Source organism: Odontesthes bonariensis, chromosome 6 (genome assembly GCF_027942865.1).
Source record: "Odontesthes bonariensis isolate fOdoBon6 chromosome 6, fOdoBon6.hap1, whole genome shotgun sequence".
Taxonomy (NCBI): Eukaryota; Metazoa; Chordata; class Actinopteri; order Atheriniformes; family Atherinopsidae; genus Odontesthes; species Odontesthes bonariensis.
Window position 1 is genome coordinate 20,675,172 of NC_134511.1, and position 27,447 is coordinate 20,702,618.

General features: G+C 40.3%; 2 protein-coding genes across 4 annotated transcripts in view; both read left to right on the forward strand.

The window, feature by feature from the left end:
* The window catches only part of nipbla (NIPBL cohesin loading factor a), a 34,993-nt gene extending 26,071 nt beyond the window's left edge, over positions 1 to 8,922 (forward strand). For all 3 annotated transcript variants that reach the window (XM_075467853.1, XM_075467852.1, XM_075467854.1), the window contains 15 exons: positions 7 to 115; positions 293 to 423; positions 1,076 to 1,216; positions 1,310 to 1,403; positions 1,648 to 1,802; positions 1,992 to 2,082; positions 2,666 to 2,839; positions 3,658 to 3,848; positions 4,006 to 4,113; positions 4,466 to 4,666; positions 4,988 to 5,134; positions 6,382 to 6,758; positions 6,888 to 7,062; positions 7,310 to 7,507; positions 7,641 to 8,922. In XM_075467853.1, coding sequence (XP_075323968.1) covers positions 7 to 115; positions 293 to 423; positions 1,076 to 1,216; positions 1,310 to 1,403; positions 1,648 to 1,802; positions 1,992 to 2,082; positions 2,666 to 2,839; positions 3,658 to 3,848; positions 4,006 to 4,113; positions 4,466 to 4,666; positions 4,988 to 5,134; positions 6,382 to 6,758; positions 6,888 to 7,062; positions 7,310 to 7,507; positions 7,641 to 8,003 — 2,655 coding nt within the window. In that variant the 3' untranslated portion in view covers positions 8,004 to 8,922. The remainder of the gene's footprint in view (positions 1 to 6; positions 116 to 292; positions 424 to 1,075; positions 1,217 to 1,309; positions 1,404 to 1,647; positions 1,803 to 1,991; positions 2,083 to 2,665; positions 2,840 to 3,657; positions 3,849 to 4,005; positions 4,114 to 4,465; positions 4,667 to 4,987; positions 5,135 to 6,381; positions 6,759 to 6,887; positions 7,063 to 7,309; positions 7,508 to 7,640) is intronic.
* Positions 8,923 to 9,435: 513 nt separating this feature from the next.
* Positions 9,436 to 17,472, forward strand: ndc80 (NDC80 kinetochore complex component). The gene is made up of 17 exons (XM_075469023.1): positions 9,436 to 9,558; positions 10,019 to 10,117; positions 10,450 to 10,533; positions 10,957 to 11,083; positions 11,548 to 11,720; positions 12,070 to 12,172; positions 12,274 to 12,363; positions 12,579 to 12,672; positions 12,869 to 12,969; positions 13,192 to 13,336; positions 14,890 to 15,095; positions 15,372 to 15,521; positions 15,756 to 15,845; positions 15,950 to 16,042; positions 16,123 to 16,253; positions 16,816 to 16,918; positions 17,142 to 17,472. The coding sequence occupies exons 1-17, from the start codon at positions 9,551 to 9,553 to the stop codon at positions 17,268 to 17,270; spliced, it is 1,926 nt and encodes a 641-aa protein (XP_075325138.1). The 5' UTR covers positions 9,436 to 9,550; the 3' UTR covers positions 17,271 to 17,472.
* The last annotated feature ends 9,975 nt before the right edge of the window (positions 17,473 to 27,447 follow it).

Here is a 27,447-nt window from a genome sequence, read left to right on the forward strand (position 1 = left end):
GTGTAGCTTCTCAAATCTGAAGAGGACGCATCGTACAAGCCAGCCAAAAAGGCCTGTGTTCAGCTCGTCGATAATCTGGTAGAACACATCCTTAAATATGAGGAGTCTCTTGCTGGTAAGAACATGTTTTGTTTGGCATCTTCAACTTGTATCATTACCCAGCCTCTGAGTTTCTTTTAGGCTACCGTCTGAACTTTTACTTGACTCACTTTTTTCTTTTGAATTAGATAGAATTTGAACTTCTATACTTCTGTTTCTGTATATTTGAATTTTCTTCTTTTGTTTTCTGTAGAAAACAAGGGGGTGAACTCAACACGGCTCGTGGCGTGTATCACCACCTTGTACTTGTTCAGCAAGATCAGAGCCCAGCTCATGGTCAAACATGCCATGACCATGCAGCCCTACCTGACCACAAAGTGTAACGTAAGTGGCGTTTACTCAGTTGTGCTGTTTTATTTTTCTTCCCTTCTGTTATTTCTGTCTCATTGGTATATTTAAGTCCAGGGGTTAACAGTTAAGGGGATAATATACAATGTTAAAACCCTTTGAGCCTTCAAAGTTGTACTTTGGTTTTCCACAGAGAGAGACCCACCACAGCCGTGTCAACTTTAAATGTCTCGTCCTATTAATCTTTTGGACCTCCCTCTATTTGATTCTGATTAGCGTTTCCTGCAAACCAATGATTTAATGTTGATTTATATTAATATTGATATAACATTGACATTTCCATAATCCCACCTGCACCTCCTGTCATAAGTGTTTTCTTTTGCTCTGACAAAACAATGCCACTGTGTAGCACCAGCAAAACCAGAAGTTTGGTGGTCAAAACAGAAATAACTGAGTTAAGGTTCTGGCTCCAAACCAGCACTGGAAGCATTTTGGGGGAAAAAGGGCCATGCATTTCCTTCTCATATCACGCAACCTTATGTCCAAGTCTGTGTTGGACCGACTTTAGTGCTAACAGTAGTAACTAGTCTAACATCATCCCCTATAGCCATCTTTGGTGCCTGATCTGACTCTCCTGATCTGGTTCTCCAGCAGTAACTCTTAGATAAATAGTTTTTTTCTTTTGCAGACTGCCAATGACTTCATGGTCATCTGTAATGTGGCAAAGATCTTGGAGCTTGTGGTTCCCTTAATGGAGCACCCCAGTGAAACTTTCCTCGCCACAATCGAAGAAGATCTCATGAAACTCATCATCAAATATGGAATGACGGTGCGTGTTGCTGACATTTTAGAAATGTCTTTTGGTTTGTTTTTAATTTCATACGATTGATTTATTTCCGATGGTTTTCTTACCTTTTTGTAGGTGGTCCAGCACTGCGTGAGCTGTCTCGGAGCAGTTGTAAACAAAGTCACACACAACTACAAGTTTGTGTGGGCTTGCTTCAACAAATTCTATGGTGGGATTTTCACTTTCCAACTTGATACAGATTTTGATTTGCCAACCTAATCATGATGAGGAACAGCTAGCTGACTAGTGCATTCCTATGTTCTATATATTTGACCAAGACTCAAGTCGTAGAGAAGACTCATAACAACTTTAGAATAAGCAATAAGACTGGCCATTAATCAAATTTGTCATTTTATAAAAACTTTCAAGTCTGTTTTTTTGTTTATTTTTTATTTTTTTTTGTTTCATCCCAGGTGCACTTAATAAGCTCAAGATTCAGCATCAGGAAGATCCTAACAGCACAACGTTGGTAGCAAACAAGCCTTTTCTGCTGCGGTCGCTCTTCACTGTGGGTGCCCTGGCCCGACACTTTGACTTTGATCTGGAAGAATTCAAGGGTACCAACAAGGTAGATTAACAGTGGGGATATTCAAAATTTTAAATCTGTCAGTCAGCTGGACAAAGCTACAAAACGCTCTAAGACCATTTATCAAAGTTTAGGGCTAAGAAATTAAAGAACTATTTTAGAGGAATAAGTCACTGTAGCCTAATTCTCCCAGAAGTCTCATAATTAGGCCTTTTTCTATATTGTTCCCAGGTTGTCATCAAGGAGAAGGTTCTTGAGCTGCTGATATACTTCACCAAACATGAAGATGAGGAGGTCAAGACCAAAGCCATCATTGGCTTAGGTAAGACAACTGTTTTTATCGGTTCTTCCATGGCTGCCAGCATTATGTTAATGGCTGGGCCTTCTGTCTCATTTTTGTGGACACAGTTTCTCAGAGATGGCTTGAGGCAGTTTCATTTGGAGTGAAGTAGAAACTTACTTCAATTTGGTGATCAAGCTCATTGGGCCCCCAGCATCCATCCTATTTTAGAGAATACTTGGAAGGAATAGATTAAAATTTGGCACCATTGTCAATTTTTACTGAAGTTTTTTTTTTAGAAATTGATCGACAATGAAGGATATTAAAGGGTCAAAGACCAAAGTCACGGTGACACACTAAAACACAATTTTGGCTGTAAGCTGCAACTTTAATTGCTACTGAAGGCATACAAGAAAAAGTTGGGAATTCTAGTTAGATGTAAAGTTTACCGTATTTATTTAGGATAAAACTTTTTAGAAAGATTAACAGGGTGAGATGTTGTGCTGCTGAGTCACTGACCCACAGACATGTTCCCATTCTTATGCTATAGCAGATGGAAATTATATGGACGTAGTTTGTATAGTTTACTTTTCTCACGTCATATATTGCTGTTTACTTCCCTCAGGTTTCCTTGTGATCATGCATCCCAGCCAGATGTTTATGCCTGAGGTGAAGACGTTGTACAACGGCATCCTGGCCGACAGATCTTCTTCCATCAACCTTAAAATCCAGATCCTCAAAAACCTGCAGACATACCTTCAGGAGGAGGACACACGAATGCAGGAAGCAGACAGAGAATGTAAGTGAAGCTGCTGCTGTCGTTGCTTCAGTACAACAACTTTTTGATTTGGCACTTGTGCTTTACAGCCCTTAATATTACATATTATTATTGTTATTATTTCTGGTGTCAAGGATCCACAATGTACAGTGATTTATAGATTGCTGACTGTACATTTTTGCATGTCCAAGTTGGTCTGTTAACAATACATTTTGTTATGTTTAAGTATATCAATCAATCTTTATTTCTAAAGCACTTTTCATACAAAAAAAAGATGCAACACAAATTGCTTTACATAGCTAATAAAATATATAAAATTAAAAAAAAAAAAACATCCAATTCACCAAATCACAAGTCCCACAGAGACATGCACACAAATATACACAGAATGACCGTATTTGGGAAACGAGAACACTGGAAGTTTGAATAAAAATGGATGAGATAAAAAAAACACTAAGAATTGAATGAGAAAGACTGTATAAAAGACATGGGTTAAATATTAAAATAAATTCATTGATAGTACAAAAATATAGATGTGTTCAATAAGTAATTAATAGATAAATCGTCAGCAGACGAGCAGCTGAGTTTTGTGGCAGCTGTGATGGATTTATAGTCTTTAGTAGAAGAGCAGAAAGAAGAGCATTTCAATAATCTATTCTACAGGTGATAAAAGCATGGATCAATATCTCTTCTTTGGCCTGAGAGAGGAACTGTTCCTTAGATTAAAGAACCCTCTCTTTGTTATGATTTTAATGTGACAAATAAAATTTGAATTTGAATCAAAGATGACTCCGATATGAATAAATATTTTGTAACAACACCGTCTGTGCCTTTTGTAGGGAAAAAACTGTCTAAGCAGGAGGATCTGAAGGAGATGGGAGACATTTCTTCAGGGATGAGCAGCTCCATCATGCAGCTCTATCTAAAACAGGTGTTGGAGGCGTTCTTCCACTCTCAGTCCAGTGTACGGCACTTTGCTCTCAACGTCATAGCGCTCACACTCAACCAGGGTCTCATCCATCCTGTACAGGTAAGAGGAGAGACCCAAAACCTTTTCTGTTTGGTGTCTTCACATTAAACTTTCTCTGGCTACAAAATATTCTTTATGTCCTGTTCTATAGTCTGATCCCACAGTTATTTCCATTTAACTTGTGAACCTAACAACGCTGCTTGTCTTGTCTTTGCAGTGTGTACCCTACCTCATTGCAATGGGAACAGACCCAGAGCCCAGCATGAGGAACAAATCTGATCAGCAGCTGGTGGAGATTGACAAGAAATACACCGGATTCATCCATGTGAGTTGGTGCTCATTTATTGTCAGTTTACAGCTAATAACTTGTCTTGAAACTCAGTGGCTTTAATGAACTTCTTCATTAGTTCATCAATAAAACAGTCATTTATTCCCTTTTCCTCCAAAAGGCGTACTAGTTATGGATGATCAGTCATCTTGCAGCATCTAAGCCCGGAATATGCAAGCTGATCAATCAACTGATTAGATTTATAAATATTTACTCTGTTAAAATTTAACATTAACTTTAAATTCCAAAAACATCTGCTGAACTTGTTTATGTCTCAGTAAAATATTCTGGGCGTGTTAAACGCTTAAGAAGTGTTCTTATAATTCTCTTTCATCACACATGATCATAGATGAAGGCAGTTGCTGGGATGAAGATGTCATACAGCTTGCAGCAGTCCATTGCTTCTTCTCGGAAAAGCATAATAAGAGGCTTCAGACAGGACGAAACCCACTCAGCTCTCTGCTCCCACCTCTATTCTATGATCCGAGGGAACCGGCAGCATCGCAGGGCTTTTCTCATCTCATTGCTGAACCTCTTTGATGACAGTAATGTGAGTCAACCTGCACTCATCTTTACACATAAGTGTGAAGTGGTATTTCATTAGCAATTTCATGTCACGTGAAAATGAAACTTGTATTCGTTTCAGATTTATTGGCAGTGCATTTAATGTGGAAATTGTAGTGTACAGTAGTTTTAAAAAAAAAAAAAATGCTTCTGATTTTTGAAGATGCCATGAATCTAATGGAGTTCAATCTTTAATTTGACTACAATCTGTGCTAACACTTAAATTCTAAAAAGTTTTCATTGAAATGTGAGTTTTTTTTAGGTGCCGACTGTCGTTCACACTCTTCCCTTTTCTGTCTCTCTGCAGAAGACGGAAGTAAACATGCTGCTGTTTATCGCAGACAACCTGGCCTGTTTTCCATACCAGAGCCAGGAAGAGCCTCTCTTCATCATGCACCACATAGACATCACGCTCTCTGTTTCTGGTAGCAACTTGTTGCAAACCTTCAAAGAGGTAAGGATGACATTTCAGTTCGGGAAAATAGCTTGCGTCTGTATCAGAGCATGTGAACGGAGCGGAGCGCAGCGCAATTCCCGCTCCCCGCTCAGGATGATGTTCGCTCATTCGCTCCCCGCTCAAAGTTGCGCCAGGACGCTCCGCGCTCACCTTAATTTTTCTGCTGCTCAGGCGAAATCGCTCCACGCTCGCTCAAATTTTCAGGAGAAGGAATTTTCTGACATTTTTACTTCATGTAATTATGACAGGGCCCTGGGACACACAGCGTTTGATTTAATGATGTGACCGGTGTATTGTCTTATTTAACTGGTTGTTAAATTATCGCCACTCTGACGTACAAAAAATAATGTTTAGAAAATGTTGGGCGCCAGGTAGAAAACTACCACATCAGGACGAAGCCCACCAGATTACTCAGCTTAAATATGCATCACATGACACAGCAAATAGAGAGCCCAGGCTGGGCTAGGCAGGAGGAGGGAGAGGCATGTGTGTGTGTGTGTGTGTGTGGGTGTGTGTGGGGCCGCGAGAGCATCAGCAGAAACGGAAGCAAAGCAGAGGAAACGAGGGTCACGGTTAGAACTAGCACCTGAGCAGTCAGCTTAATTCAGACAATCAGAAAGGGGAATATGTCTTCACGGTACCTGACCTGTTCCGAGCGTTCCCGTGTCCCAAAACTCCAGACGAAATACACAATCCACGCTCGATAGCGTTTGTAGGCCCTACAGTTCGGGCGTTTCCCTGTTTATTATCCGCACTCTCTCTGCAACTAATGCTAGCTCCGCCACACATAGAACACACCGTTGCGCCCTCGACTTGAATTGCTCACTTCCTCATTTACTACGGGTGACAAGGCCCGCGTGGCTGCTTGTCCCCAGCTGTGAACGTAACATCTCGCTCCATTCATGTTGCCCCGCGTTTCCTATTTAATTATTAATTTATTACACTAGACTACATTAAATCAAAAATGTTATTTTACAAATTTTATAATCCGACATTTTTAATTGATGTTGTGAGCGCATCGGAGCGAACTGGAGCGGAGCAAAATCCTCGCTCCGGCTTTTGAATTGAAAACCGCTCTCCGCTCTCACCATATTTCACCGCTCCGCTCCACCGTCCGCTCCACGCGCCGCTCCGTTCACATGCTCTGCTCTGTATGGTCCGTTCAGGCTGATAATGATACAATAATGAGTGTTAAGTGTAAATTTTATTCTAATTCTTTTCTTCTTTTTGCTTGGTCTGTGCAGCTCCTTCTAAAGGAGCCAAGACGTAAGGAGAAGAAGGTAAAGGAGTGGAAAAACACTTCTGATGGCGAGGATGAGCAGGACAAGATGAACTGTGATTCTCTCAGGGGTGACGAGGACGAAAACGGCAACAGCAACGATGATGATCATAATGATGATGGCGATGTGGTACGACGGCCAAAGAAGACAAGAAAACCTGTTGCGAGCTCAGAGTCTGAATCTGATCTGGAGGATTTGGATGTCGAGGATGCCGAAAAAGTAATGAGGCTTCTCCCAGAAAATCCCTCGGGACTCTTGGACTTTGCTAATGCTGTTCAAGGCATCTTGCTTCTACTTGTTCTCAAACAACATCTGAAGAACCTTTATGGTTTCTCTGACAGGTAGGATCTCCTACGCTTAACCTATACACAGGATATGTTTAAAAGAGTAAAACAATTCATTTGACTAATTCAATAAAGTTTAGAATTCCATAACCCGAGTAAATGGAAATATGCTTTGTCTTTCAACAGTAAAATTCAGAAGTACTCTCCAACTGAATCAGCCAAAGTGTACGATAAGGCAGTAAACAGAAAAAACAACATCCACTTCCACCCGCGCCAAACCATCGACTTCATCGCCAACAACATTGCTCACGCCTCGCTGACGGAAGATGTTAAAAGGCGGATAGTCAAACAGTACCTTGATGTAAGTAATAAAGCTTCATTGGACAATTGTTTTGTGTACATCAATGATTGCTATTCTGTCTTTCAGAAAATATGGTTTTTGTTCTTGTTGCATCTACTTACATTAACTTATGTAAAACAAACAAACTTCTTTAATAGCTGCCTTTTTAGTATTACGTTTCCAAGGGAAACCTAAACCGGCCACAATTGGTTCCTAAATGTTACTCAATTATTAATTTTTTTTTTTAAATTTCTTTCACTGCTCGCAGTTCAAGGTACTGATGGAACATCTGGACCCAGATGAAGAGGATGAGGAGGGAGAAGCATCTGCCAGCGCCAGCATCAGAAACAAAGCCATAAACGCCCTACTGGGAGGCTCTGGCCCCATGTCGGGCCCCAGCCCTCGAAATCAGGCGGGACCAGAGACGGACGACGATGATAGTGATGGTGATGACAGGACCCCAGGGGTGAGATGAATACAGTTCACATACTTTTTTTTTTCTTTTTTTGTAGTAAATTAATTTTAGATATTAGCATTGGTGGTTTAAAATGTGAGGAAAACTGAAGCTGTCTCTCCCCTCCGCCCCATCCTGTCGGCAGTCCTCTCGAAAGTCAAGGCGAGCGGGTGACTCCTTGGATCCCGGGCGTATGAGTGAGACGGTGGAATCAATGGATGTGATCGCCCTCTGCTGCCCCAAATACAAAGACCGACCACAAATAGCTCGAGTCCTCCAAAAGACCTCAAATGGGTACACCATCAACTGGATGGCAGGCTCCTACTCGGGGCCCTGGGTAGATGCCAAGAAACGTGATGGCCGCAAACTGGTGACTTGGGTGGACACTATTAAGGAGTCTGACATCATTTACAAGAAGATTGCCTTGACCAGCAACCAAAAACTGAGCAACAAAGTAGTACAGACTTTACGCTCACTATATGCAGCGCGGGAAGGAGGGGCTAGCTAATGGCTCCTTTCCTTTTTTTTTGTTTTTGTTCTTTGTTTTTTTTGTTCCCCTGTTCCATTTCTACTTATCAAAATCCCCCTCTTCCCTGCTCCTCCTCCTCCTCAACCTGCCACCCTCAACAACACAGCCAAACTTCACTGGATTCCTTCCCTGCCCTTCTCCTTCCTCATTTTTGTAAGAGAACACCGAGGGCAAGAATATTTGACACTACATACTTTTACATGAGTTATTCTTGCAAAAATGACACAAAACATAAGACTTATATTAGAGGGACTGCTCATGTTTTGTTTGTGTACATGTTCAGAGGATAGAATCCTGAAGGCATTAAAGGAATAATTCACCCAAATTATCCCTTAAAAGGCTATCAGAAGAGACCTGGAGGGAAATGTTTTGTCAACATTGTTGTGGGAGCTCCTTCGCTGTTGTGCAGCAGATTCTAGTCGCTCATTTCTACTCCCACTGTATCATAGTTTAACACAACAAAAAACTAAAATGTTTATATCTCTGAATACAAAAAAGCTGTAAAAAAAAGAATAAAACCTTAAGTGAATGTTGGAAATTAGTCTTTTTGATGTTCTTATTAAAGTGTTTTTGGAGTTTATTATACTACTAGCACCCTGATGTTTTTTTTTTCCTTTTAGCTTTTAGATTTTGGGAAAAAAAAGAAAAAAAAAAAAAAAAAAAAAGGAATTTTTATTTTTGTTCACGTTTATTTGTCCATGCTGTACAATGGCAGAGTCCTCTGAATATAATTTATTCTATTTCGAACTACGCATGCAGTATATGTGGCCTATTGCAGGAGGATATTTTGTAAATGTAGATTTTGTTGTATTAGGTCACCCTAGTCATAAGAGGAAAAGGGATTCATACCCTTTTGGTGGAACAAATACTGCAATAAATTTTCTACTTCTCTTTGTCACTTGTCTGCTCAAAGTGTTAATCTGAACGTCTCACTTTGGAAATGAAGAAAGTGTGATCAGCATAGACTTGATATGACAAACGAGATTAATTATGTGAGTAAAAGAACCTACAAATTACAGTGATATTAAAGTATTTAGTTAATAAGCGTTAGTACAAAACAAATAGGCGGGTTGTGGTTTTAGTTTTTACAATGCGTATGCATTTCCTGCTTTGTGATTCTACTTTGGTATCGTTTTCAGATTTATCAATCTGATACATTTTTAATATCTTATAAGGCATAAGTAACCATTGCTTTGCCAGAGGACTTTTCAAGCCTTTTGAATATTATGAGATAATAATACCTATTTCTCTCATAGCTTTTTAGATGAGTCAAAACTACGCATTTAAGTCAACAGAGTCACATTGAAATCTAAAGTCACGCCCTTTTATCAGCTTGTCTTTTGCATTTCAATTTGTATTTATCCGACGCCGTTGACGACTCAGCAAAACATTTTTGAACCAAAGGGCTCACCGTACTTTTGTGACGTCACAACCATCGGGCATTTGTATTGTTTTGGCGGGGTTTGCGAATATACGCTGATGGTCGGTTCATTTCGTAAACACTAGCAAACTGGAACCTACAAAATATGGAACGGTATGTGTGCATTTTTCTATAAAAAAGACACTTATACTTAATCTCTCAACAAGCTTATCTTTGTCAAAATATTAAGACCCAGCTTACTCGGTTTATATGAAGCCAGACAGTCGCTGTTACTGTTAACCGACGTTAGCAACCGTTAATTTTAACGAAGGCAGCAACCGCAGTCCTTTTTGAATGCCATTTCAACCCTTTAGACAATTTTTTACGTCTAGTCTGTTTACCAATTATATACCAATTTGATAATATCTTAAGATAGCGATAAGTGACTTTGAATTCATAGTAGCGTCATTGCTAGTTATGTAGCTAAGCTACTTTATGCTTGGTTTCTGACAGCGTCCACTGACATTTATATCTGCAGCCAACTTTGTCGTACTAATATTATGTATTACGACACGACGCGAATACAATTTACTAAATGAGCAGTGCTTTTTTTTGTGAATATGATTTTGTCCAGTGGAAGGATGAGCCGAGCTACTCTCAGCAGACCGTTGGATCTGCCGATGAGGGTTCAAGATAGCAACAGGATGAGCATGGTGTACACAACACCTCAGAGGTTTTTCCCCACCGTCACTTCACATGTTATATATCTGGACATTATGATAAATCAGTCTCCTCTTGTGTTTACGAACCACACACACAGATTATTATTACATCCGTATATCATCACTAGAGAGTTTGAACCACATTGGCAAATGAAATGTAAAACTTTATGGGTTCGTGTTGATTTTATGTGTTTAATGATGAATAGGGACTTGATAACCAAGGATTATTTTCCACAAGTGGTAACATGTGAAAACATGGTCAGCGGTGATGAAAGACAAACATTTGTTCCGGCTTTTTCAAATGAAAATCACTGAGTGGAGGGCCTTCCTTTACTTTCCGCAGTAAACAGCCTTCATTTGGAAAGCTCAGCATGTCCAAACCCCCATCTGGTACTTCTGAAAGGCGGACAAGCTTCTTTGGTGCCAGGTATGTGAATGTCATTTCAAAACTTACAGATAAGCAATACAGTGAGCAGCACAACAATAAGAAAGTATATGTAAACATTCATAACATGAGCCTAACATAGCTTGATGAATTTGGCCAGTTATGATTTATAGTCCTAACCCTGCAGTGTTTATCCTGTGCATATGAACAGTAACATGTTTGTTCCTCCTTTTTATTTGTTGTGTATCATAGTAACAAGTCAGGAAACGAGCAAAGCAGATGCTCACAGTTGATTGATCTGCTGAAGCTAAATTCTCTCAAAATCATTGTGAATTACAAACATAGTGTTACCCTGCTATGAGTACAATTTTACTGTGCACTGCGTGAGATCGAAGTAGAGTTAAAGAGTTTTTCATTTATATTTATTTACATTTGATATTTTATATGATCATATATCAACTGCAGGACTAGTGGGGCCGGCATGCCTCGCAACAGCCTCATGTCCGGCTTTGGAGGAACTGAGAAGATCAAAGATTCCAGACCTCTCCATGATAAATCGTTCGTTCAGCAGTGCATCAGGCAGCTGCACGAGGTAAAAGACATGTCTGTTTGTATGATCTACAGATATGAAAAAGGACTGATTGTTTGCTGCACTTTTTATGTTGAATATGTTAAAGTATGTGTGTGTTTGTTCAAAACCTTCCACTTACTCTGACAGACTGCAATAACACCTCGTTTTACTGAACAGCTGAGCACCTCTTTGTCTGACTTGTTTGATGGACACATTTTCGACACATGAGAACCCCCAGTCGGATATGCTCCCCAGCTGTCCGTTTTCAAAAAGCTCCGTCAGCTTTGGTTCCACATTGATAGAGCTCTATGTTCTATGTCAGATCCTGGGAAACTGGTATTTAATGTGTTTTCCGATGTGTTTTGTGATAGATTGAATGACGTCAGTGCTGCCGTTTCGTCACCTGAAACGTGTGATAATTACCACAAAAAAAAAAAGTGTTAATATAATCTAGTCCAGCCTGATTTTTCTTTATTTTTCTCCAGTTCTTGACGGAGCAGGGTTACCCAGGTACTCTGTCAGCCAAAACTCTTCAGTCACCCTCCACCAAGGAGTTTGTGAAGATGTTCGAGTTTATTTATCGCCAGCTTGAACCAACATTTGAGATGCCAAATTCCAAAGTTGAGGAAGAGGTTCCCGCTATCCTTAAAGCCCTGAGGTAAGAATGCTGTATTTAACTGTTGACACGTGCTGCACGTATATTATTATTGCTATGCGTCATGTGCAGTCAGTGAAGTAATCTGTACACATTTGGGTCATAGAAAACACATTTGAGCAGAGCTTTGTGTATTTAAAAGCCAGTCTAGGGCCGTGGAAAAATTAAGATTGGTTGAATTATATTAGATATAAATGCAGAAATTTAGATATCAGAGTGAATGCAAAGAACAATAGAACAATAAAAAAAAAAACTCAACCGAATATGGCAGGTCATGAATGTTGTGTCACTTTTCTGTGAGCGTTTGTTCTTCTGACTCTGTGTTGATCTCTCTCCCTGCTTTTTGTTAAAGGTATCCATTTGTTCTGTCCAAGTGTTCGATGTATTCTGTCGGCGCGCCACATACCTGGCCTCAGGCCCTGGGTGCTCTAATGTGGCTAATTGATAATGTCAAGGTGAGGAGCAAATACAGTAGCTCTTGACCGTTACTAAAACCTCGTTTGTTGAGTGTCACAGTTGCTCAGTGGGTTTCATATTCCGAGTGTCTGCGTTTCAGATAAACTGGAGTCTGAGTAGGCAGGACCTGCTGTTCAGTGACTTTGGTGAAGATAACGACAACGTTGAAGAGGGCGTTGAGTATAACAAGGTGCTCAGGCTGCTTTAAATAAAAGCATGAGGCATATAAACGCTGTTAAGAAGAAAAGCAGAGAGATGTGTTAAGCGGGTGTTGTATACACCTGCTGCTGAGGACTTTGTTTCTTGTTATATCTTTTTTTTTTTTTATATACATACAGTTTTGTGATTTCTCTGTGTTTTTGTCACTTGGTTTTTAATGTCTGTAATCACTCTGTTCTTGCGCAGCTCTTCCTGGACTACACAGCTGAAACATACTCCAAGTTTATGCAGGGCAACGACACGTTTGAAGATGAGGATGAAGCGTTCCTCAACAAATTGAGTAAGACAGCAGCTCCATGGAAATCTCTTTTTTTTTTTCTTTTTTTTTTTTTTTTTTTGTCTTACAGCGAATGGCGTTTTGTGTGCGTTTTTAAATGTTTTGTTCGACCATTTTGCAGTTTGAATTTACATATAAAATTCATCAAAAAACATTGTGTGGGAAAATCAACCAGAAGTGTATTTGTGCATCTTCACAGAGAAGATTTACAATGTTGATGAAGCCCTGCTGGCCTCGATGGAGGAGAAGTACAGAACGCTCAGTGAGGAGGTTGAACAACTGGAGAAAGAGAATCAAACAGTAAGACTGACACGCTTTACTGTTTACACATTCATTCAGAATTAAGACAGTTCAGATAATGTATACAGTGTGGGTAACTGTACAACATGAACTGTAAACTAAATTGTGAAAGGAGAGCGAGATCTTTATGCCTCCTTCCTGCTGCCTCCTGAAGCTGTTGCTGTGATATTCAGTTTTAGTGCTTTTCCATAGTTTGTTAATTATTTATCTCGTCCTGGTCAGGACCGTCTGATGACCAAGAGGATGAACAAGGTGAAGCTGCAAGTAGATCTCAAGAAAATCCAGAGTTATCGGATCAGCCTGGACTCTTTTAAAGTCACCCTCGAGAACAAAGCTTCAGAACTGACTGATGAGCTGGAGACCACCGGTAAATATGGGCCAAACGTTGTTCATTTCACTTCCGTCAGTCTGGCTTTCTTTATCCTTTGAAAACATGATCACAGTGAAGATGCCAGCTCTATAGTTTCTAAGTAACAGCAACTCCACTTTCCACGTGTGTCATGGGTTTGTTGTACACTCAGCACTATCATAAAAAGGGTGTCTATTTCGGACTGAACTCGCATTTTGCTGGGATGTTTCCTCAGTTTGAGTCCCCATTTGAAACGTTTAACAGTCCAGTTTTTAATTGATAAGCCACCAGACACCATGGCAGCTGAAAGTGGACCTTGGAAAAGAGTTGAAGGTCCCTGAACACATCACCCAGAGAAGACTTCGCCCAGACTTACTTATTCACTCAGACACCACCAAGCAGGTGATCATGTGGGAACTAACGGTGACGTGGGAAGAGCACATGGAGGAGGCGCATGAGAGGAAACTGGCAAAGACCAAGACCTGGTGGAGGAGCGCAGAACCAATTGAAGTGGGCTGCCGGGGGTTTGCCGACCGCTCAATCTGCAAAGCTCTCTGGCAAGGCTTAAAGTAACCGGAGCTGTCAAGAGGGGAGCCATACGTTCCATCACTGTAGCCGCAGAAAAAGCCACATGATGGCTTTGGGTAAAGAGGGCGAGACCGTGGATAAGTGCTGCTGGGATGCAATCTGGGACGTGGATCAACCACGGGATGGGTCACCTGTGTGTGACGGGGTCTGATGTTGAAAGACCTGAAACCCCCGATGACCCCAGGAACATCACTGATGATGCATCCTAGAGATGTATCTAAATTCCCTACAGTGATATTTTTACAACAAGAACAGCAGCTACGACTCTGCCATGAAGTTACAACCAAGTAACATAGTGCTATAGCGATAACTATAGAGAATCTAAGTGCAAAAGTACTACGGGTTTACCTATATTCAGATAAACGAAGATCTGGTCAGCAGCAGGGTCGGGCGATCTGTGAAAGTTCTCCAGAAGCGGCAGCAGAAAAGGTTCCTGGTGCAAGTTTACCTCTTCCCAAAATGCTGAGATTTTTTTTTATGTCCCTTTTTAATCCTAATTTATGCGTTTTTTTGTAACTTCACTTTGAATTCAGAGGATTTAAGGAGTTACTTTAACAAATCCTAGAGCAGAGCTATTTTCCTTTAAAACTGGGAGAATAATTGGTTTCAAGCTATCTTAACAAACCCTTTTAAGTCTCCATTGGTCAATATGTCAGTGTGGATGTTTCCGATTGGTTTGTGTTTTTGTCTGTTTGACGCCCACCCTGATGAAGGCCATAAGACAAAACATGTTGGTCAAAACAATAAAGCTGTTGACTGTTTATACTTTCAGTTTTGCTGGAGCTCTAGCTTCTCTAAACATTCCTAGGCGGCAGGTGGGAATATTATTCGCAACCAAGTTGCCACCTCTCATTTATTGTGGGTGAAAAATGTGCAAACATACCTGTACATACAGGACACAACAGCCGTTTCACTGGAGGATTAAACCTGATTTCATGTCGTCCTCCTAACGCTAATATGATGTTTTTTGTTTTGTTTTTTAGTCAGTCATGTGGATACTCTGAAGCACGAGAGGGATGAGCTGCAACTACTCCTGCAGAACCAGAAGTTCACTCCAGCTGATGTAGAGCGGATCAACAGGGAGAAGAGGGAACTCCAACAGACCATCAACAGCCTCAGCAAGTCTCTTGAGGATGCTGAACAGCACAAGTGGAATGAAGAGATCACTCTGGCAAAAGTGAAGGAGAAGGTACTGTATCTGCATCTCTGATGTGTGCAAAGGAGAACTCGATAGATCCAAGTTGCTTTGTCGATTTTTAGATTGTCTTTGTCGTGTCAAGAAAATCTTAACTTCTGTCCCTTTGTGCTACTTAGCTTATACTGTACTGAAATCATCAAATGTTTCTCATATAGTGGCACACATTTTGACCGTTTTTTTTTTTTTTTTTTTATTAATTTTTTTTGTTTGTTTGCTCTGCGCCTTGTTTGATTGACTGACTGATTGATTTGTTCCCCTTAATTCCAGGCGGAGTTTAAGTTGGCAGAGTACCACAAGCTGGCACGGAAACTGAAGCTGATACCTCAGTCTGCAGAGAACGCCTGCGGTCATGATTTTGAGATCAGGCCCTTTGAATCTGGACTCAGCAGCACGATTCAGCACAAAACACAGATACAGGTAGCTCCAGCCTAAGATCCAGTTAACACGACCGTTTGAGTCATCATAATAGCAGATTTAGTTCAGGTTGAAGAAGACCAGCCTACGCTCCCCGTCTCATTTCCATGTTTAGTTAATTTTAACTTGTTGGATTCAATTCTTTAAATCTGAAATTGAGTGTAAACTGTATTGTGGGTCCCAAAAAATGTATTTATTTATTGTGCATGGTGACGGTTTTGTGATCTTCGGTTGTAGATGCTTCTTAGAAAGTTGATCAGCGACGTGGAGGAAGAAAACAGCCGGTTAGCTAACCTGAAACTCAGCCTGGATGAGTCTTGTGAACAGGTATGACCACTTTCATAAGGCTGCATTGTTCATGTTTCCAGAATGGCTGCATTTCTGCCAGATCTTGTTGCGGCTTTTATATTTATCACATTCGTGTTGTCCAGGTGAATTCCAACATCATGGACAAGTCCAATGATCTGAAGCAGCTGAGAGAGCAGATCCGCAAGTTGGATGAACTGCTGGACTGCGACATGCAGGTATAGTTCACATTCGGCCTGAAAATAAACTGGTGCGCTGTGCGTGTGGTGCTTCATACGGCATGTGTGGGTCTCTGTAGGAGCTGGCCCGGGAGGAGCAGGAGTGGGCGACAGAGATGGAGTCGGTGGAAAACCATCGCAAAATTCTCGAGAAGAAAGTTACTTATGGTTATGACGAGGCCGTGCAGCAACTGAAGACAGCGCAGCAACAGTAAGCAAAGACTATGTTAGAATTGTTCGGCATGCGTCGTACCACTAGTTTTACGTATTTCCCCTCAAAAGAATAATTATTGGTGGTACAGTGGTTTCGTTTGTTTTGTTTTGTTTTTTAAGACACATTTTTCATAGAATCGGGTTTGCGTTAGAGCTGTTTAACACAGTAGCTGAGTTGTGTAATAAATACGGGCCCTCGCTTACCTTCATGTCTTTTTTTTTTGGACTGAGTAGTCACCGCACAGTCAGGAATACGTTACATTTACTGGTTTCTTTTTAGCATTAAAGTGTTACATTCAGTTATTAAATTGTTTCTGTTTAGACCTTTGGATTTATTGACAATACATATGTACATTTATTAAGTTTTTTTATAATTTTTTATTTATTTATTATTATCTTGTTTTTACTGGGCATACAGTCTACTACAATTCTGTCATACTCATTCTAATTCATGCCCTTAATGTAAATGTGTTTTCACTTTAGTCTTCTTATGTTGCTGTTGTGACAGACGATGGGATCTATATAGCTTGTTGTTAAAGACTTGTGCTTTTTCCCTCAAGATACCACCTGGTGCTGCAAGAGACAAATGAAGAGAGGCGAACTGTGGCCAGCAACCTTGCTTCTGTATTTACTACAGCTGCAAATCACTTGTCAATTACTGAGGTAACTTTCCTACTTCTCAGTTTGAAAGAAAATGAACTTCAATGCAGTTCCAAGTGTGCACACGCTTCTGAAAGCAAAGAGACTAATGTGCTGTCAAATCCGTCTTGAAAGCAATGTATTTTCGTGTCGCTGTACGTGTGGGGAAGCTGTTTGTTGTCGTGAGCTCGCAGCGCTGCGGCTTGCTCTCTGCTCACTGCTGTGTCCTGTGCTTCCTGTACAACAGAAGTGTCTGGAGGATCTGCACAGAAGAGTGCAGCGCGTCTGCTGTAAGGCTGTCAAAGAGGACGAGGCAGCTGTAAAGAAGCTGCGGGACACTTTGAAGAGCTTCATGTCCAAAGCAAACGGCTTGTAAAAAGATGCAGCTGGAAGAGGAGTTCAAGGACAATGGAGTGTGTGGATTTGCTGCCCCCCTCTCCCTCCTGACTCTGTCTTTCTTCTTTCTTTCTGTCTTGAGAAAAAAAAAAAGTAACGATTTTGACTTTCTTTCTTTTGTTCTTAACAGGTTTTGGAAATGTATTATATAACCTTAGATTGTTGACATTCAACTTTCACAATAAAACTCAATTTTAAACACATCGGTTTCTATTTTTCAGTTTCTTTGTTATTGAACTGCATATTTAAAAGAATGATGTAAAAGTTTGGTGCATGCATAGTTGAACAGACTAGACACCACTAGATGGCAGCACACGTTCACTGGCGTTTGAAACTCTTTAAGCTGCCTGTCGGCTAATTGACATTAATTATTTTCAGTTTTATTAGGTGATAAAGTGTCTGTATGAAAAACAGACAGAGTAACAACATAAATAACTTGTGGTGTCATCAGCTCTTGGAATCATGACTCACTTTTCTTCTGAGGTCTCATTACAAACTTCTACATTGTTAATGTCTCAAGGCTGTTGCATGAATGTCACCACATGCTGTGCCAATGAGCTGTTTTTGATTGTTTGGATGCCGTGGGAGTGGACAGCAGCCAATACCACCACTCCATCCACGTTAGTCACAGGCAAATCTAACCATTTCAAACTGGAGTTCTTAAATTTAGCTCACATTGTAAGCCTTAGGGGAAGAAATGTTTTACACATCTGTATTCGGCTCATCTCATCCTACAAAGATGATAAGATGTGGATTTATAAATTCCTTCTTGGTTATATGTTCGTTTAGGCAATAAGCTGATTAACAGAGAAACGGCAGGAATTCCGTTCAGGCTCGTTTTTTTTTCTATTTTCAGAAAGCCAATTAAAGCTTTAAATTTCTGCATATCAGCAAAATCCCACAAAGCGGCAGTAAGTAAGTAACTGAGTAAGTTGAGCTTTTATTTTAGGAGTGGATTTTTTTTTTTTTTTTTTCTGGCAGGGACATTTCTTGCAAATGCTTTCATCCACTCAAAGGTGGCAGTGAGAAGACAAACAGGAAGTGACATACGCTATCAGTCCACAATGCTTCCTCCACTCCACTGTTTCCAATGAAGTCTGCATACTTTTCCTCGAGCACTAGAATTTTTTTATGCATTCACATCTTGCCCAGATGTCCAGTGGCACTCTGCTTGCAATCCAGACTTTGATTCTGCTTTACTTCAGATTTTTTTGGGGAAAAAAACACTGATCCAGGGTTTGAAAAAACCTGTGAAACACTTCTAAATAAAGACATCTGGTTTCTAATTCAGCTTCTCTCGTTGGACACAGTGGTGTTGATTTATGATTTCACAGAAGTGCATTTTTTTTTTCTCCCCATTTCTCTCATGTTTTTCCGCCTGAGAGGAAGCATCTGTCCTGAACTCTAACACTGTTACATTTGTCTTGTTGGTTGTTTCCTGGTTGCAAAATTGAAAGAAAAAAAAAGAAAAGAAATAATGATAGATAATGAAATAAGATAATTTTACGTGATGAAACAACATCAAGACGTCATTAATCTGACAGCTGTAAAAAGAAGAAACATCTTCCTGTAATTTGTTTACTTACATTATTGTGCGATCGTGTCAGATTTGTGATCCTCTTAACTTGATAAAAAAAAAACAAGCAACCATTCCCGGAAAAGTAGTGGGGAATTACTAATAAATTCAAATTTGAGGTAGTGTGATCCCTCGTCTAAACTGATGGTTAATTATTTGTGAATTAAATTTATTGCATAACTTAATAAAGTACATAATACACAATCCAGAAAATAATCTGATAAAACATGAATGAAAAATGTTAGGCGTATCCACAAATGACCACCTTCCAACATCATACGTACACACCAGGAAACAACTTCTGTAACCGAAGACTGAATGTCTGACAGCTAAACTGTAAAACTCCACCTTATGTCTGTACAATAATGTCCGAGACGTTTTTACAGGGGAGCGTTTGAAAACTGTCAGAGCTGTAAGCGTGAGAGAGAAATGTTTTGGCAGATGTGATGAGGAGAGATGAGGTGACTATGAGGGCCTCCAACAAGAGAGGGGGGGGGAATGAAAATGTGATGGATAACTTCCACCACGAGCTGAAACCACCCTGGACCTTGTGTGAGTGTCTGAGCTTTGACTGGAGTGTTGGAAGAAGAGAAGAGCGGCTATGCTGGAAGTTAAAGGACAGGAGGAAGGCCGGTGCCATATGTTAACCGCCGAACAGACTTAATTAAACTAAACAGTCCAGAGTGTGTTTACCAGATCCCATGTGGACAGGTGGCATCCATAAAAGCCATTTCAGAAGACCTGTCTTTGTATGAGTGAGTAAATGAATGTCATGATTTGTGGACCTCTGTACCTTCTGAGGAATGCACATACATGGTGGTTTTCATGCTTCTTTACAGTGGTTATTTCTCGAATGTGTGTTGATCTGGCGTTTCCTGCGGCCCTCAGCCTGTGCGGGCCTGTTCTTTGTCATGGGTCACTGCATTTAAAGACACAAGAGCTCCATGAATACTTTATACACTGTATGTACCTGCTCTCACGCTGTGGAAGTCAATATGACCTGGCCGAGGGCAAAAACGTAACTCTACTGGGGACTGTGTGTGTAGGTTTGCGTGTACTTGTGCGTGTGTGACTCCCACAGAGCCTCTAATAGAGACAACATGTAGGCACGATGGCATACGATGGTGTGGATCAGAGCATGTGAGCTGTAACTCATAGTGATGATGGTCCCCGCTCTATAACTGGACACAGGCAGACACAGTAGATCACTGAGGTGTTAATGTACAGTCGTATTACGGGCTAATCTCAGAAGAGAAAGAAGGTGACAAAAAGGGAAAGTGAGCTCTCTCTTTTCTTTCTCAAGCTCCCTGTCCAAACACCATTGTCTAGCTGAGCTCTGTCTTCCTTAAGCCTACATTATGACTCGCTCTGGCATTTTGATTTCTGTTCCAGCAACTAATTGTCTCCAGATTTAGCAGACACATCAACTCCTGCTATAGCTGTGTGCCAAGCACACAAAGAAATAAGTAACCCAACTGTTGCCGCAAGACTCCAACTCTAAACTTTATCATTTATCTTAAGCGCAGCCGCTAATTATTTTGATAGCAGCATCAGTAACAGAAGCACACGGGCTTCCTTCTGTGGCTGTCAAATATTTGCTGTGTTGTGCACTGTTGGATTTATTTATTTTTTGCTTTACAAAACAGAATATTGGACAAAGCCCAATGACATTACTCAAAAAAAAGAAAAAAAAAAGAGGAAAATCTTAAAGTTCACGTCACAGATTAGATCATTGGACAGCATATTTTTTGGTGAACTAAAATGTGCCGCATTGTGTTTTCTTGTTTGTATTTAATATTTTGTTCTATTATTGATGATTACAAGTGTTTCTCCTATCTATTTGAAATGCGTGACTCATGTTCTTTGTCATGCTACATGTATTCTATCGAAAATATCACCTTCTGTATGGGATTTTTTTTTCTATTTTGAGATGCATTTTTCACCTCAGGGTGCAGATATACGTCTTATGCCGCCCCAGTCAAAAGCGTTGGTGTACTAAAGTGTACTTTTGACTGACAGAGTGAAATACTAAAATACATAATTGCTGTGATTTCTCTTTAAAAAGGAAAAAGACGCTCAGCGAGCTCTACGACAGTGAGGACGCGTCATGTGAGTGGTCGGCTGGTGATAAGAGAATCAGTGTTGCTCAAAACCTTTGAGCAAAAAGCTGGGCAAAGCAGGCAGCCCCTCATATAAGTCTCCAGTGAACTCGAGTAGCACTTGTTGTGTGAACTTGGCTGTATCTGCCCCTGTCATCAGGTGTGTCATGACAGCTTCTGATGCATGTGCTTCCTTCTTGTTATGTTTCCTTTGATGGCAGCGTGCAGTGTTGATATTATGGCAGCTTCCTGTGTGATTTCACTGCATGTTGACAGTTCACTGAGTGTTCGAACTCAGTGTGAAGTGCTTTAATCAGGGTGTCTTTTGTTGAATAATAGATTCAGTGAGTGACCGGTTTACACACAGCAGGTTTTTCCATCTCAGCTTGCTCATAATTCAACTATAAGGCACGAAACATAACAGTTTCTCAGTGTTATTCCTTTATGTCAAAACAATTTATCCACAGAATTCAGGATCCACCACAGATTTTGCCAGAAAACAAGACATAAAGAGCTCCCCATGGTGATGCCTCAGTCATGCAGAGCCTCTCAAGAAGAAAGAGAAACAAAACAGCTGGAAACTTTCTAGAGCTTCACACAGGAGTCTTTTGTTGATGAGAGCACGTTTTGTGGCTTACCCCTGATCAGAGAGCTTGTTTTAGAATCAAGATGAATTGCTCCTGGCTTCTTTATCTTTAACTTTTAAAGTTAAAGATAAAGAAGCCACATAAGAACATTTATGTTGCAAAAAAAAATAGGATTTTTCTTTCACACATGATGAATACAAAAAGGTTACTTTCAACGTCTGGAATAGACTTGAGTAATTGAGACGAATGCAGTAGAAAAAAAGTCTAAATTAGGGCTGCTAATCAGGGCCAGCTTGAGACCACTGGATTTTATTTATTTTTTGGCAGTGGGGATATTTTAAATGCTTAAATGAGATTAGGTTAAATGCTGTTTGTCTAGCGCAGGAAGTTTAGATCAAAGAAACCCGGGAGAAGTCATTACTTCTTTATTCGGCTGGTTCCCAAAGCAGTCAGTAGTAGGGACTTTGTTTTTCCATACGGTGAGCAGAAATGTTTATCTTCTATTATTGCTGTTCTATACCTTTAAGGTTAGAACATGGCCGACACATTACAGAGGTGAATGCTTTATTTCCTGTCCCGGTGATGTCAGTTGAATATGTGCCCACTTCGCTGTGATATAGAGCACTTTTCGCCATATGGGACAACTTAAGCGAATCAAAGGGCAAATAAACAGGCCATGTCTTCTTTCCAGTTGCAGTGAAAAGCGCCCAAACACGCAACAGTTAACCGTCAGTGTGTGTGTCCCTGTGAGCATGAGGGCGAGCTAGTTAAAATGTCTGAATACTTACAAGCAGATGATTCTGGGATGTAGATTTTCATCTGAGGGGGATGATGTGTGTGAGTGAAGTGCAGAGTGAGTGAGCAGGAGATATCAGGTTTCCATCAGCTTGTCTCACTCTCTCAGACCTGGATGGGGGTTATTAAGGCACTGGGAGAGGTCCTGAGAATGCCATTTTAGAGTTTGAAAGGTTATGGAGAGGTTATAATGAGGTTGTGAATTAGAAGTTTGAACTGGTGGCTTGCTGTGAGTCATATTCTTGTCTAAATGGATCTATTTCAGGGTCTGTTCACCTGAGGGTGGAAACAGATGTCCGTTAGGGAATCAGATGCTTCTCCATAACGGTGTAGGTATTTTTTGAGATCTTACACACTAGATTTGGATTTGAGAAGGAGTTAATAATGACAATATTTTGTTGTAATACAGTTTATAATTGAATTGGAATTAAACCTCTTACTTCCACTAATAACTCTCCACTCTGGCAAATTCTAACATGTTCCAGTGCATCTCTGTGGACTATAAATATCACTTAAAAGAAAAAAAACATGCTGGAGGAATGCTGGTTTACTTGGTTGAAAGCTTGTATTGTTTTAGCATCCTGATGAGCTGCAGAATTATGTAGAAAAGCATAATCAGATGTATGGCAGCTATTGGCATGCTAAAAAAATCCTTCTATTTGTTTCACAAGTACACTTTTTTGTTAAAAGACACTGTACTTACGTGTGTGCACATATATTCGAGTCACATTGTCAGTTTGATAATGAACCCTTACAATTTCATCCTTAACTTACGCTCAATATGTTTTTGCTCGTTGCAGGTAAACGCTGCGTGTCCCGTTCAGATAATGAGTGAAGAGAAAATAGTTTAGGAAACTTTCCACACTGATATATTACAGAAGCATGGTCATTTAAAGGAGATAACAAACCATAAAAAAGGGCTTAACTGCGTCAACTATGAGACACAGAAGTGATTTACAAGTGAATCTCACCACATAAAACAAAACTCTAGATGTCTGCTAAATACACAGCATAAATGAGAAAAAGAGCCGAGTTTTTATATTTGATCTATTAACAGGCTACATTATGCAGAACAGAAAAAGGTAATAAGACGTTCCAGCATTTTGCAAACTCAAATTAAACGTGCAGTACAAAGAAGACGTGGATTGTCATTTTCAAGTTTGATTGTTTTTCAGAAAACTAGATGCCACCAACGCATTTAAAAAAACGTTGAAAACGTCTGTTTGCTTTTGTCCTTGGACACTGCTGTCTCTGTTTTTTGTTCACGTATTAACCAAAACAAGGATATAGTCTGTCGCGGCCTTTTAAGTTTCCAAATGATATTTTCCAACAAAGGCCGTGGGTGGCAGCAGGTGGTTGTGTTCTTGCACGCACTTCAGTTGATTGTTAAAAAATGTATGTAGTTTATTTTTTAACAACAAAAAAAAATATGAACAAAACGATAACAAAAAAATTCTTACAATTTGGATGAAAACGAAAGTTAACTTATTTTGATTTAACAAGATCTAAAAGTGGTCAAAAAAATCATTCAACCACCACCTCCCGTCCTCACACCGGACATTTGACCAACAAAAAAGAGCCCCTGGTGTGTTCTTAATCTGTCTGATTAATGGGCGGGTCTAAAAGTCACCAAAATAATTTAAACAATCTCAAATACAAAAATGAACCCCAGATCTTGACTCCAAATCAACCAAAGTATATTCCAATATCCCAAAGAAAACCAAACCGATAGAACCCATGACTTACAAAACATAAATGGCCACAACACAGTCCCAGAGCATTTTGTGAAGCTGGCACAAAATGAGTGTTTGCCAACCAAGTCTGGTTCACACCATTTTCACATATGTGTGTTTAATTCATAATATATGTAATCTGCTCCCTAGTGTTCAAGGTAAGGAAATGCCTATTTTCCTGGATATATATACTTTACTTCAGTAATGTAGCGGCTAATGTTAGCAGTCTTGTTTTACAAAAATTTGCATGAAATTACGATGACAGAACAACATTTAGAATACAAGGAAGAAGTGAGTGAAAAGCAGCTGTTGTGCCTGTTAGTAATTTTTGGTAAAAGGCATTGTATGAACTGCAACCCAGTACTCGTTAATGTTTGGAAATTGAGTCAGATATCACAACTAAAGATTGATGAGGTACCGCAAAGATAACATGGCAAGCGGGAGCCTGACATTAGGTCAGAGGGCAGCTGGCCTAAGATTGAGGATCGTGGATAAAGTGGATGCTTGGCATTTTGTCTAGGCTAAGAGAAAAATTACCTTCTGAAAGTCTGCTGGAAACCAAGTGGTTGGAATGGTGCATAAGAACACGAGTACAAGAGTACTAAGTACAAGAACATACTAAATGTGGGTTGGAAGTCCCAAAGGCAAAGTGGGAGATACCTCCAAAAGTGGTGGAGAATGACAGAGCTAAATCCCTGCGGGACCTCCATTTCCAAGCTGATACACCAGTTATGGCTAACCAATCGAACATTATGTTGGTCAACAAACTACAGAGTGCAGTAGTGACAGATGGAGCAATCCCAAGTGACAGCAACATCAAGGAAGGAACACCAGAAATTCACAAAATACCAAAAGCTAAAGAATGCAATAGAAAAGATATGGAAAGTGAAGGCAACAGTAGTGCCAGTGGTCATCGCAGCACTCTGGGGCTGTGACCCCCAAATTTTGGGGAGTGGCTCCAACGGATCCCAGCAAATCCATCAGACATCTCTCTCCACAACAACGCAATCCTTGGATCAGCAAAGATACTTTGACCTGGAGAGGGAGTCACGTGAAGACATCAGTGAATGAAGCTATAGGTTAGGACATTGATTAGCAGGGTGTATTGCTTTCACAGGGATTGATCCAAGTTTGACCAGTTTAACTTGTGAGCCACTCTATCATCCATCAAAGGTAAGTTAGTAACCTACAACCTGAATGATATTCCTCAGTTCTTAAATGAATTCAGTTCCTATGATCCTTCCTTTTTGTTTTAACACTGATTCAAGACATCTCACTGACTTTGATTTGTCACATTTAAGAGATGTGAGTATTGCTACAGAGGGGGAAGCAGCTTAAAGTACTCACTACACATCCTTTCCATACCACTGAGGTGTTTATGGAAGAAACAGGAAGTTCCTCCCTTCAGCACCAGGGAACATGCAAACACAGATACAAGTCTAATGTGGGTTTACGTGCACAAACGCACGAGGCAGCCAACAGCCAGCAGAGCTTTGCGCTTCTTCTCAGGAAGCAAAAAGAACAAGAAAACAGAAGTTTAATGTATGAAGCTAAGGAGTGTCAGGGGGACACAAGAAAGGGGTGGGTGGGTATGTAGAGATGTAGGAGTTAATGAAAGGACGTGGGGAAAATAAGGAGCAGGAAAGGGATACAGGGAGGTATGCTGTGTCCTTTGGAGGGGAAGATGAATGGTGGGTCTGGTTTGCCTCCTGGGGTCTTGGACGCAGACATGTTCACACAGGACCAATGCTGTGTTTACAAAGGAGATTAGAGCAGTTCCACCCTGTACCTTAGCAGAGGTGCTTCAGAGCCATATGTGTAAACGATGAGAGGAATAAACACAGGCATATTGACTATGTATGCTACATATATTTTCCAACATTCATAACCCCTACAACCCCAGAGGGATCAGCTCCAGTGTGTTGTCACGTAACCCCCACATTTATGTTTTTTATACCACATGGGGTCTGTTTTAGAAGGAGACAATAAAATGATTTAAAGCACAAGATTTTAATTATAGAATAGAATATTGTAGCTGTTACAGATGTTTAATGTTCACGTTTGATGTTGTTCAGGATTATTCAATGATTTAATAGGTTTTGACTCACCCACAACAGCAGATATATCAGATTTGTATACAGATTATTTGTCTGCTGGCCACCAATCTTCCCTATGTTGCAGGAAATCTAAACCACAGCCAGACCCTCTGGGACTAAGTGTTTCATCTTGACCTACAAAACAGCAGTTGACAAAAATGCTTTTGGTTATTTCACATGATCTTCCAACAGAAATGAGAATGTTTATCTAGGTGATGAGCTAATGTTTCACGAATACTTCAAAGTGTTTGTTTAACAGGGCTTTTACATGTAAGCACATCGGTGTAAAGTTACTTGATGAGTTTGAGAAGATACCACGATAACAGAGGTGTCAAAATGTGCCGCAGAGGTTTCTGCTTCAAAATCAGTACTCACGATAAAGAGTGTGCCACCGACGCTGATTTTGTGGGGCAACCGTAAATGTAAAGTGGCTGTTGCTGCAAAATGAGAGAATGTTTGCCGTCCGAGTGGGCTGCCTCCCCCCCAAGCATTGAGAGAGGAACAACTGTAACTGTAATCACCTGCCAGTGCACAATTTTCTATGCAGAAGAAAGGAGATTTTTTTTGCTTGAATGCCTTTGGACTGTTAGGACAAGTAGTTTGCAAAATATTGATCATAATAATTCATCGCATGTTAACCAACACACGCATGGAAATGTTGGCTATGTAAACATAAAAGGTGATTCATATGTCTGTGTTGTTTCCACAGCTTGTTTCTGCTGCCCCATGCTTGCCATTTTAAGATTATCCACCCTGAAATGTGACATCTCTTTGATTATGATATATGAGGTCTATGAAGTGCACTCATTTAAACAGTCTTTCCAACACACTAACACACTTTTATTAGATTTAAGGTTGAAAAAAAACCTTTAATTATGCCTCCGTGTCGAAAACAATGCTTTGGAATATATGTTTCACGCACAGTGTTGCCAAAATGCGGTCAAAAGTAACATCGCTGTGTGAGAAATGGTGAGCATTTTCCGCTGTGTCATTCAGGATCAGTCGTTTCAGCAGCTGCCGCTTTGTTTGATGTGGTGTGTCGCATCAGAGTGGACAGCTTCTACTCTGGCCGGTGCTGAGGTTTGCTCTGTCTGTGCGTTATTTCTTATCATCACACTCTATCACACACAGAACGACGTCATCAACCGGCCGGTCTTTTCAGCTTCGCCTCCTCTGCCAGAAAGAAATAATTCAGAAGATTCAGATTCTCAAGTGCACTTTGGGGGAAACAGAATAGCAAAGGTCAAATGATGGAAGTCTTGCTACATGAC